This window comes from Aotus nancymaae, unplaced genomic scaffold (assembly GCF_030222135.1).
Source record: "Aotus nancymaae isolate 86718 unplaced genomic scaffold, 86718_ANA_hifiasm-v0.15.2.pri h1tg000018l, whole genome shotgun sequence".
Taxonomy (NCBI): Eukaryota; Metazoa; Chordata; class Mammalia; order Primates; family Aotidae; genus Aotus; species Aotus nancymaae.
The window spans coordinates 22,858,281-22,870,395 of record NW_026988430.1 but is presented as its reverse complement, the minus strand read 5'-3'; the positions used below and the strand labels follow the sequence as shown (position 1 = coordinate 22,870,395).

The 12,115-nt window shown below is 42.6% G+C and overlaps 1 protein-coding gene across 7 annotated transcripts in view; it reads left to right on the top strand.

The window, feature by feature from the left end:
* Positions 1-12,115, top strand: part of BCAS3 (BCAS3 microtubule associated cell migration factor) — a 695,431-nt gene that overhangs the window by 7,874 nt on the left and 675,442 nt on the right. For all 7 annotated transcript variants that reach the window (XM_064378433.1, XM_064378430.1, XM_064378431.1 and 4 more), the window contains exon 4: positions 3,715-3,790. In XM_064378433.1, the coding sequence (XP_064234503.1) occupies positions 3,715-3,790 (76 nt within the window). The remainder of the gene's footprint in view (positions 1-3,714; positions 3,791-12,115) is intronic.

The following is a 12,115-nucleotide window of genomic DNA, read 5'->3' as shown; positions in this document are numbered from 1 at the left end:
CCTGCTCTATTCTGGGAATTATCAAGTTCACGGAGCCTAGATATTCTCTGAGTCTGCAAATAATCTTCCTAAGGAGAGAATGTGTTGTTGCACTGGCAGCAGCAGCTTTAGTTATTACCCATTGGATTCTAGTTGTGTTAGCATTGATGGCTGGTAGTTGCCCTTAGCTGTGTCTTGATCTAATAATTTCACTTATGAAAATTAATTAATTTTATTTATTTTTTCCAATACATATTTCCAATACATATTTACTTTTTTGACACGGAATTTTGCTGTTGTCGTCCAGGCTGGAGTGCTGTGGCATGATCTCGGCTCACTGTAACCTCTGTCTACCAGGTTCAAGCGATTTTCCTGCCTCAGCCTCCCGAGTAGCTGGGATTACAGGCATGTGCCACCATGCCTGGCTACTTTTTGTATTTTTAGTAGAGACGGGGTTTCACCATGTTGGCCAGGCTGGTCTCGAACTCCTGACCTCAGGTGATCCTCTCACCTTGCCCCAAAGTGCTGGGATTACAAGCGTGAGCCATTGTGCCTGGCTGAAAATTTATTTTAAAAAATAATTCAACAAAGAAAAGATTAAAGCTCAGAACTTTTCAGTGTATATGAAATTTTTACATTTTCAGTATAAAAACTTGTAACCAGCTTAAATGTCAATTAATAAGCAAATGATGATATATCATGATCCCTACAGAATAATGTGCTGTAAATAAAAATTATACTTATGACAATAGTACACTATGGAAATGCTTTTCTTTTCTTTTCTCTTTTTTTTTAAGATGGGGTTTCACCGTGATGGCCAGGCTGGTCTTGAACTCCTGACCTCAGGTGATCCACCCACCTCGGCCTCCCAAAGTGCTAGGATTACAGGCATGAGCCACTGCGTCCGGCTGGAAATTATTTTCTTTATGGTGAACAAATAAGACAACATACAGAATGATACCTACAATGATTATAGCTATGTTATGTAAAATTGAAAAATAACTTTGTACTTATGAGTATATGTATGTATGTTAGAAACCAGTGTTAAGGTATAAAAGAAGTAAATCTGTTCAGTAGTGATGTGAAAGTTTGACTCTAAATAAGAAGGCTAAATTGTTTGCTCTTGTTTGAAGAAGGACTTTTAATCAGTGCTGGGGGGAAAAGGAAAAAATGCTGTGTGGCAGTACATTGACCTCTGTAAAGACATCAGGTGATGCTGGATGTGGTGGCTGACACCTATAATCCTAGCACTTTGGGAGGTCTAGGTGGGCAGATTGAGCCCAGGAGTACCAGACCAGCCTGAGCAACATGGTGAAATACCATCTCTACAAAAAATGCAAAATTTAGCTGGGTGTGGTGGTGCATGCCTGTAGTCCTAGCTACTTGGGAGGCTGACATGGGAGGATCACTTGAACCCAGGAGGTGGAGGTTGCAGTGAGCTGAGATCATACCACTGTACTCCAGCCTGGGTAACAGAGCCAGACCCTGTCAAAACAAAAGCAAAAACAAAAACAAACAAAAAAACCCAAAAAGAAACTTTTTTTTTTTTTAAGACGTCAGGTGAAAGCTAGAAGGGCAATGGTGGGTCTGTGTCTCACTGAGAATAAAATAAGCACTGGAAAAGGAGATCATAAGAAGCTGAGAGGCAAATAATGATGTGCTATACTTTCTTTGTGCAAAGCTGTTGTAAGGAACACACAAAGCAGAGCTCAGGTGCTTCAGTCAGCTTTTCAGAATGTTCTAAAAAATGCTTAATAAAAAACACCATGTCCACTAAGGAGAGAGGAAAACTTGAAGACATATTAAAAGCATATAAGCCTCATTTTGCAAGAGTTATTTCCCACTCACAGGGAAAGCAAAAAGAGGTTCAAGAATCCTGATACACTGAAAGAACTTCGACCTTGTTTTGTTCTGCATATCACTCAGAAATCAAAGGACAGCATCTTGAACATATTGGAAAGGAATAGGTCTGCTAATCTGAAGAAGAATTTGAAAATGTTATTGCTTCACCAAGTTAAAGGAAAGGAAAGCCTGATACAGGAGAAAAGGAAATTGTCCTAAATGCAATGTGGCATCCTGGATTGGATCCTGGAACAGAGAAAGGACATTAGTGGGAAAACTTGTGAAATTCAAATGATGTCTGGGATTAATAGTAATGCACCAGTGTTAGTTTTGTAGTTTTGAGAAATGTAAATGTCAGATTTGATTAGATAATTAATATTAGGCGACAATTTTTTTTTTTTGAGACAGGATCTTATTCTTACCAGGCTAGAGTGCAGTGGTACTATCATGGCTCAGTGTAGCCTCAGTTTCTCAGGTTCAGCTGATCCTCGCATCTCAGCCTCTGTGGTAGCTGGGACTATGCGCGCATGCCACCATGCTCAGATATTTTTCTTTTTGTAGAGACGGGGTTTTTTCCATGTTGCCTAAGCTGGTGTTTTTTTTTTTAAAGGTAGTTTGGGCAGGGCATGGTGGCTCTTCTGTGTAATCCTAGCACTTTGGGAGGCTGAGGCAGGGCGGATCACCTGAGGTCAGGAGTTCAAGACCAGCCTGGCTAACATGGTGAAACCCTGTCTCTACTAAAAATACAAAAAATTAGCTGGGCATGGTGGCATATGCCTGTAGTCCCAGCTACTCAGGAGACTGAGGCAGGAGAATCGCTTGAACCCAGGAGGTGGAGGTTGCAGTGAGCTGAGAGCGTGCCACTGCACTCTAGACTGGGTGACAGAGTGAGACTGTCTCAAAAAAAAAAAAATGCTTTATGGAGAGATGCCTCCTTTTGAATCCTGTTGATGCTTTGTGCCATAATGCTTATCTTTGTGACCTTCGAAGGCTTCCAGGAAGCAGCTGATAGGTTGGGTCTGGAAGCCTGATAAGAGATTTTTTTTTTTTTTTTTTTTAAAGATGGGGTTTCGCCATGATGGCCAGGCTGGTCTTGAACTCCTGACCTCAGGTGATCCACCCACCTCAGCCTCCCAAAGTGCTAGGATTATAGGCGTGAGCCACTGCGCCGGGTCTAAGAGATTTAAAAAGTACAATAATATTCTTGAAAAGTATAGGTTCAGTATAATTGCCACAAATTTTGTTTGTTTTCTGAGCCATATTTGTTGACCAGTATAGGAGATACTATAGTTTTTTGTGTGCCTTTGAATTATAGTAATGCTTTATAAGGGATTATTGTATTTTACTTTTCTGCGGTTCTTTTTTTTTTCAGACAGTCTTGCTGAGTTGTCCAGCTGAGCATATAATCCTCATTTTGCAAGACTTACTTCAAAATGGCGTGATCTCTGGTCACGGCAATCTCTGCTTTCCAGGTTCAAGCGATTAGGTCTAGTGTCTCAGTCTCCCCAGCAGCTGGAATTACAGGCATGTGCCACCTCACCCAGCTAGTTTTTTGTGTTTTTAGTAGAGACAAGGTTTCGCCATGTTGGTCAGACTGGTCTTGAACTCCTGGCCTCAAGTGGTCTGCCTGCCTTGGCTTCCCAGAGTGCTGAGATTATAGCTGCCCAAACTGCAATTCTTTTAATAAGTTAAAAACTCTTTTGACCAAAGTTATTAGACTCATGGATAGTATTCTTTGGGGGTAATAAGGTTCCAAATGTTCTAGTTACCAAGATTTAGGGTTGGTGAAGTTGGAGAAGTATAGTGTTGGTTTTAAGTCACTGTTTATTTTGAACATCAGTAATATTAAAGCTGTAAAATATGTTTATTCAAATGTTTCTGTTTACTATGCAGGCTTACAGTGGAATACCTCTAACAGAAGAAAAGGAGAAAATAGTCTGGGTCAGATTTGAAAATGCAGATTTAAATGGTATGGTTTTAACTTTTTTGGAACATATGAATTAATTGTTTGTTTGGAGTTGACCTGATTCCCAAAAGAGAGCCTCTACTTTAGTCAGATTACTTTCTCTTATAGTAATTTTTCGGTTTTCAAAATAAAAGGTAGCATAACCACAGTACAGAAACTTTAGAACTAATACTGTGTAACAAGTCTTAAAGTAACTAGCACAGTGTGTAAGTGTTAAACTTCAATCAAGTTAAAGTGAGTTAAAATTTTCTTAGGTAAAAAAATAGTTTTCTTTCTTTTTTTTTTTTTTTTGAGATGGAGTTTCGCTCTTGTTACCCAGGCTGGAGTGCAATGGCGCGATCTCGGCTCACTGCAACCTCCGCCTTCTGAGTTCAAGCAATTCTCCTACCTCAGCCTCCCGAGTAGCTGGGACTACAGGCGCGCGCCACCATGCCCAGCTAATTTTTGTATTTTTAGTAGAGACGGGGTTTCACCTTGTTGACTAGGATGGTCTTGATTTCTTGACCTTGTGATCCACCCGCCTCGGCCTCCCAAAGTGCTGGGATTATAGGCGTGAGCCACCATGCCCGGCCTAAAAATAGTTTTCTTAAAAAAGGGGTTATTCAAGTTTGGTCAGTTGTATAGGATTTTTATTTTTTAACGGAATTTTCGCTCTTGTTGCCCAGGCTGGAGTGCAATGGCACGATCTCGGCTCATTGCAACCTCTGCCTCCTGGGTTCAGAAGATTCTCCTGCCTCAGGCTCCTGAGTTGCTGGGATTACAGGCATGTGCCACCACACCTGGCTAATTTTGTATTTTTAGTAGAGATGGGGTTTCTCCACGTTGATCAGGCTGGTCTTGAACTCCCGACCTCAGGTGATCTGCCTGACTCAGCCTCCAAAAGTTCTGGGATTACAGGTATGAGCCATCATGCCCTGCCTGTATAGGATTTATAACTGCAAAATAATCATTAGTGTTGAACTTTCTAGGCTTGAAAATTACTATTATTATTATTTGAGATGGAGTGTAACTCTGTTGCCAGGCTGGAGTGCAGTGGTGCGATCTCGGCTCACTGTAACCTCTGCCTCCTGGGTTCAAGTGATTCTCCTGCCTCAGCCTCTCAAGTAGCTGGGACTATAGGCACACATGACCCCGCCTGGCTAATTTTTGTATTTTTAGTAGAGACAGGGTTTTTTTTTTCTTTTTTTTCATTTTTATACCACTATACTAATGAGGAAGAGACAGGGTTTCACCATGTTAGCTAGGATGGTCTCGATCTCTTGCCCTCATGATCCACCTGCCTCTGCCTCCCAAAGTTCTGGGATTACAGGTGTGAGCCACTGCACCTGGCTGAAAATTTTCTCTGAACAGAATTTTATGCTAGTCCAGGATCTGTTCTCAGATATATTCCGTTGCCCTTTCTTTTAAGGGGGCTGCCCCTTGTGTGTTTCCCAGTCTACTTTGTTATTTTCTGGCTGAGTTTGGGAGACACTGGTGAGAAATTGAATGTGAGGATGGGCGAAAGGGAAGAGTATTATTCCTCCTCCCTCTGTCAACAGCTGCATTTCCGCTATGGTTTTAGCTCCTCCTACACAACCCCATTGGCATTCAAGTTTCTGCCAGGTGACCCATCATCCTGCATTCCTCTCTTGTCTCTTTAGCCTACAGGTCATAATGACTTCTTGCTATTGGTAATGCATAGGTTGCCTCACAGTTTCTTATTTGGCATCTCAGCTCCTCCATCACCTGTGTAACAAGTTGTCTGTGTTAAATTCCCTATTTTAAACACGCTGAGTTGTTTTCCTAGTGTATTTTTTTTTTTTTTTTTGCAGGCATGAAAGTTTATTAAAAAGCTTTAGAACAATAAGGGTAGTAGCTGGGCTTGGTGGTGTGTGCCTGTAATCCAAGCTGCTCTGGAGGCTGAGGCAGAAGAATCGCTTGAACCCAGGAGGCAGAGAGGCTGCAGTGAGCCGAAATTGTGCCACTGCACTCCAGCCTGGGCAACAGAGCAAGACTCTATCTCAAAAGCAAACAGAAGAACCCTCCCAAAACCCCCAAATAAGCAAAAGCTTCAGAACAGTAAGGAAAGGAAGGAAAGGACAGAAGGAAAGTACAACTTGGAAGAGAGTCAAGTGGGCAACCCGAGAAACCAAGTGCACAGCTTGACCTCTTGACTTGGAGTTTTGTATGGTGACATACTTCTAGGATCTTGTATGACTTCTCCCCACTCCTGAGATCTTAGTGAGAAGCTGTTGATCAGTTTTAGATGTTTTCTATCTATTAGAACATTGCCTTTCCCTGGCACTGGCTATGGTCAGTTATTGCTTTAGAGAAACAGTTAACAACCGCCTAACCATCACCTGATGGTGGCCCAACATGCTTGGTGTGTGTCTAAGCGGGGAGCCCTCTCCTGCCCTGCTCATACCTGATTATCTATCTACTACTGTAACCTTTCCCTCCTTAAGAGTCCATGACCCCAAATCTTTGGGGGAAAATGGACGAATCTGTAACTGCTTCCTGCTGACAGAGGGTTTGTGGTAGTTTTGTGGGTCTTGGCCTCTTACAGGCTGTCAGGGCTGAGCTGGCTCCATGAGTTGGTGAAAGCAATATCCAGCCAGATGCAAGGGAGAGGGGCAGGAATTCACCTCTATTGTGTCCCACTGATGGGCAGTCTAGAGGTTCCCTGTAGATAGGGGACTCTTGAATATTGGGAGGACGGTATTCCTCGCTGAGAATCATCTGGAGCTTAACGGCCACTAGGGAATGTATCCGAGTCATGGCACCCAATATATTACCTGTGGCAGGTATACGGGTTATCCTGTTACTGGTGGCGTATCTGCGCGGGTCTGCAGCGACTTCAGTCCTTGCCTCCTGAGAAGAAAGAATTCTACTGAGCGGCATAAGGCAGCAAAAGAGACTGAGGCAGGTTTTAGAGCAGGAGTGGAAGTTTATTAAAAAGCTTTAGAACAGAAAGGAAGGAAGAAAAGAAGGAAAGTGCTTAAAATAGGGCCAAGTGGGTCACTGGAGGAACTGTGTCCCCCTAGTTGGATGTTGACTGATACACTCTTGAGTCTTTACCTCCTCTAAGACTTTTTGTTTGTTTTTGATATTTTTTATTGTGGTAAAATAGACATAGTATAACATTTGCCATCTTAACCATTTTTAAGTGCATAGTTCTGTGGCAATAAATACATTAATAAGGCTGTGCAGCCATCGCCACCATCCATCTCCGTAACTTTTTTTCATCTTGTAAAACAAACTCTATACCCGTTAAATAATTTACATTCACACTTCTCTCCAACCCCTGACAACTGCTATTCTACTTTGTCTCCATGATTTTGGCTGCTCTTAGCACCTCATATAGGTGGAATCATATGGTATTTGGCTTTTTGTAACTGGCATATTTCACTTAGCATAATGTTCTCAAGGTTCATCTGTGTTGTAGCATAGGTCAGAATTTCCTTCCTTTTAACAACTGAATGAGGCAGGGCATGGTGGCTCACACCAGTAATCCCAGCACTTTGGGAGGTCGAGGGCGGAGGATTGCTTGAGCTTAGGAGTTCAAGACCAGCCTGGGTAACATAGTGTGACCCTGTCTCTACAAAAAATTAATAAATTAACTAGGTTTGGTGGTGTGTGCCTGTAGTTCCAGCTACTTGGGAGGCTGAGGTGGGAGGATTGCTTGAGCCTGGGAGGTCTAGGCTGCAGTGAACTGAGATTGTGCCACTGCACTCCAGCCTGGGTGATGGAGTGCAACCCTGTCAATAAATAAATAAAGACAGTTAAATAAGTACATAAATAAAAACAATTATTTATAAAAGGCTGGGTAGGCTGGGCACTGTGGCTCATACCTGTAATCTCAGCACTTGGGAGGCTGAGGTGGGAGGATCACATGAGGTCAGGAGTTCGAGACCGTCCTGGCCAACATGGTGAAACCTCGTCTCTACTAAAAATACAAAATTAGCCGGGCGTAGTGACGTACTCCTGCAGTCCCAGTTACTCAGAAAGCTGAGGCAGGAGAATCACTTGAACCCAGGAGGCAGAGGTTACAGTGAGCTGAGATCTTGCCATTGCATTCCAGTCTGGGTGATAGAGCAAGACTACATTTCAAAAAAAATAAATAAATAAATAACGGAGTCTCATTCTGTCACCCAGGCTGGAGTGCAGCGGCACAGTCTTGGCTCACTACAACCTCTGCCTCCTGGGTTCAAGCAATTCTCTTGTCTCAGCCCCCCAAGTAGCTGGAACTATAGGTGTGCGTCACCATGTGACTCATACTTCTATGAACATGGGTGTATAAATCTCTCTCTTTTATATTTTTTTGAGGCAGCTTCACTCTTGTTGCCCAGGCTGGAAATGCAGTGACGTGATCTCCGCTCACTGCAACCTCTGCCTCCTGAGTTCAAGTGATTCTCCTGCTTCAGCCTCCGAAGTAGCTGGGATTACAGGTGCTCATCATCATGCCCAGCTAATTTTTGTATTTTTAGTAGAGACAGGGTTTCACCCTGTTGGCCAGGCATGTCTTCAACTCCTGACCTCAGGTGATTCACCTACCTCAGGCTCTCAATGTGCTGGGATTACAGGCATGAGCCACCGTGCCTGGCCTCTTGTCTCTTTGAGACTCTACTTTTGAGAATTGCTGGCTTATATGGTAATTCTGTTTTTAATTTTTTAGGAATCACCATGGTTTTCCTCAGTGACTGTACCATTTTTCATTCCCACCAACAATGTACAAGGGTCCCAACTTCTCCACATCCTTTCCAACACTTGTTATATTATCTCTCTCTCTTTTTTTCTTTTTGATAGTAGCCATCCTAATGAGGCTGGGTTGTGGTTTCAATTTGGATTTCCCTAATGATTAGTAATGTTGAGCAGCCATTTGTTTAGCTTCTTTGGGGAAATCCCTATTCAAGTCCTTTGCCCGTTTTTGAGTTGTTCGTTTTTGTTTGTTTAGTTTTCTAAATATTCTGGGTATTCCTTATTAGATATATGCCTTGAAAATATATTCTCCTATTCTGTGAGTTGCTGTTTCTTCTAAGACCTTTCAAATATGAAGTCTTTTTTTGTTTGTTTGTTTTTTTGTTTAGAGCTACCATCCAGGATAAGAAAGTCTGAGCGTCACTTTTACAGATTGATTTCCTTTAAATTTTGGACTGTCTATTAGCTTATTCATTCGAATAATAAAAATTTGTTGAGCCCTCTTAATGGAGAGTAAAACATTCATTTGTAAAGGTGATTATTTGTGATATCCATGACAAATATTTTTTGAAATTTTTTTTCATTTTGGAACATTACATTGACTGAAATTAGAAGAAGAAGCAGTAAAGCTCCACCCCAGTGTTTTTTATAGACTCTTCCTGCCATATTTCTCTTTGAAAGCTTATTGTTTAAATTTTCTTTCTTTCTTTTCTTTTTTTTTTTTCCCCCGAGAGACATGGTCTTGCTCCATCACCCAGGCTGGAGTGCAGTGGCTTGATAACGGCTCACTGTAACTTTGACCTACTGGGCTCAAGCACTCTTCCCACTTCAGCCTCCCGAGTAGCTGGGACCGAAGGCATGTGCCACCGTATTTGTTTAATTCTTTTTTTTTTTTTTCGTTGCGTTTGAGTCTTGCTCTTGTCACCCAGGCTGGAGTACAGTGGCACAGTCTCGGCTCACTGCAATCTCTGCCTCCCGGGTTCAAGCAATTGTCGTGTCTCAGCCTCTCAAGTGGCTGGGACTACAGGCATTTGCCACCATGTCCAGCTAATTTTTTTTTTTTTTTTTAAGTAGAGACGGGGTTTCACCATGTTAGCTAAGATGGTCTCAGTCTCCTGACCTTGTGATCCACCTGCCTCGGCCTCGGAAATCGCTGGCATTACAGGCATGAGCCACTGCTCCCGGCCCAAGTTAAAGCAATTTTAAGGTCACAAAATTAAAATGTTAAAAGTATTATCACCTGGTTGGGCGTGGTGGCTCACGCCTGCAATCCAAACACTTTGGAGGTCAGGGCGGGTGGATCACCTGAGGTCGGGAGTTCAAGACCAGCCTGACCAACATAGTGAAACCCCATCTTAAAAAAAAAAAAAAAAAGTATTATCAAAATAATTTTTACCCAGGCAAGATTTTCACTTTTCTTATTTGTTTTTTAACAACAAGTAAGAATTGTTGGGGTAATGTTCCATGAAGACTTTGCTTTACTGAAGTAAAAATACACTTGGAAATGTAGATACATCCTACTGAAAAATTATTTAGCACTGTGTATCCTATTGAACTTAAAGTAATTTTCCTCAACTTAGTATCCATAGCTCAATTGACTTATTTATCTTAGATTTGTACATTTTCTCCTAAATACTTTAGCAAAGTCACATGTCTTTTGGTCTCTCTTTTCTATAGTATACTGGTATATTGTGTGATATTGTGACTGGGTTTTTTTTTTTTTTTTTTTTTTGAGACGGAGTTTCGCTCTTGTTACCCAGGCTGGAGTGCAATGGCACGATCTTGGCTCACCGCAACCTCCGCCTCCTGGGTTCAGGCAATTCTCCTGCCTCAGCCTCCTGAGTAGCTGGGATTACAGGCACGCGCCACCATGCCCAGCTAATTTTTTTGTATTAGTAGAGACGGGGTTTCACAATGTTGACCAGGATGGTCTCGATCTCTTGACCTCGTGATCCACCCGCCTCGGCCTCCCAAAGTGCTGGGATTACAGGCTTGAGCCACCGCGCCCGGCCGTGACTGGGTTTTTAATGGATATTCTTTTTATTTTCTCTGGCCCTAGGTGTGTGTCAGTGTATATATTTATACCTGTGTGTGCATGTGTCTGCCTGTGTGAATCTGTGCATATTTTAAGACAGTAGTAAATTATACAGTCAAATGACAAAATTCCAGTTGAGTTTAAAGATCTTAATTGACTTTATTTGCAATCTGGAATACTTCATTCCATGGTGGCTCACGCCTGTAATCCCAGCACTTTGAGAGGCCGAGGATGGTGGATCATGAGGTCAAGAGATTGAGACCATCCTGGCCAACATGGTGAAATCCTGTCTCTACTAAAAATACAAAAATTAGAGACTGGGCACTGTGGCTCACACCTGTAATCCCAGCACTTTGGGAGGCTGAGGCGGGTGAATCACGACGTCAATAGTTTATGACCAGTCTGGCCAAGATGGTGAAACCCCGTCTCTAATAAAAATCCAAAAATTAGCCGGGCATTGTGGCGTATGCCTGTAATCCCAGCTACTCAGGAGGCTGAGGCAGAAGAATTGCTTGAACCTGGGAGGCAGAGGTTGCAGTGAGCTGAGATCGTGCCACTGCACTCCAGCCTGGGTGACAGAGGGAGACTCTGTCTAAAAAAAAAAAAAAAAAAAAAAAAAAAATAGCTGGGCATGGTGGCATGTACCTGTAGTCCCAGCTACTCGGGAGGCTGAGGCAGGAGAATTATTTGAACCCGGGAGGTGGAGGTTGCAGTGAGCCAGTGTTTCACCACTGCTCTCCAGCCTAGCAACAGAGTAAGACTCTTGTCTCAAAAAAAAAAAAAAAGTTCCAATGAGCTGAGCAGAAGAGGTTGGTTTTAGAGATGGAGAAGGCCTGAAGAAAAGAAAAACACAGAAGAAAAAGTGGACTTCTCATTTTAAAGTTACTCCCCTATAAGGTGTGAACAAAGAAACAAAACAATAGAGAAATAACTTACTGGTTAACATCAGGTTACTTTAGATTACCTTTGTTCTAAGGATTAAAACAGAGGAAACTTTATTATCATGCTGGTTGAAGATTGAAACAGGCCTGCTTGGGAAATTGGCCATTATGTCTCTTTTCCAATTTCTCCTAAGATCAGGTAACAACTTAGTTTCAGTTTGGTGATGTGGAACTTTTTTTTTTTTTTTGAGATGGAGTCTTGCACTGTCACCTAGGCTGGAGTGCCGGTGGTACGATCTTGGCTCACTGCAACCTCTGGTTCAAATAATTCTCCTGCCTCAGCCTCCCAAGTAGCTGAGATTACAAGCACCTGCCACCAGGCCCAGCTAATTTTTTGTATTTTGTTTTTGTTTTTGTTTTTTGTTTTTGTTTTTGAGACAGAGTTTCGCTCTTGTTACCCAGGCTGGAGTGCAATGGCGCGATCTCGGCTCACTGCAACCTCCGCCTCCTGGGTTCAGGCAATTCTCCAGCCTCAGCCTCCTGAGTAGCTGGGATTACAGGCACGCGCCACCATGCCCAGCTAATTTTTTGTATTTTTAGTAGAGACGGGGTTTCACCATGTTGACCAGGATGGTCTCGATCTCTTGACCTCGTGATCCACCGGCCTCAGCCTCCCAAAGTGCTGGGATTACAGGCGTGAGCCACCGCGCCCGGCCACTTTTTGTATTTTTAGTA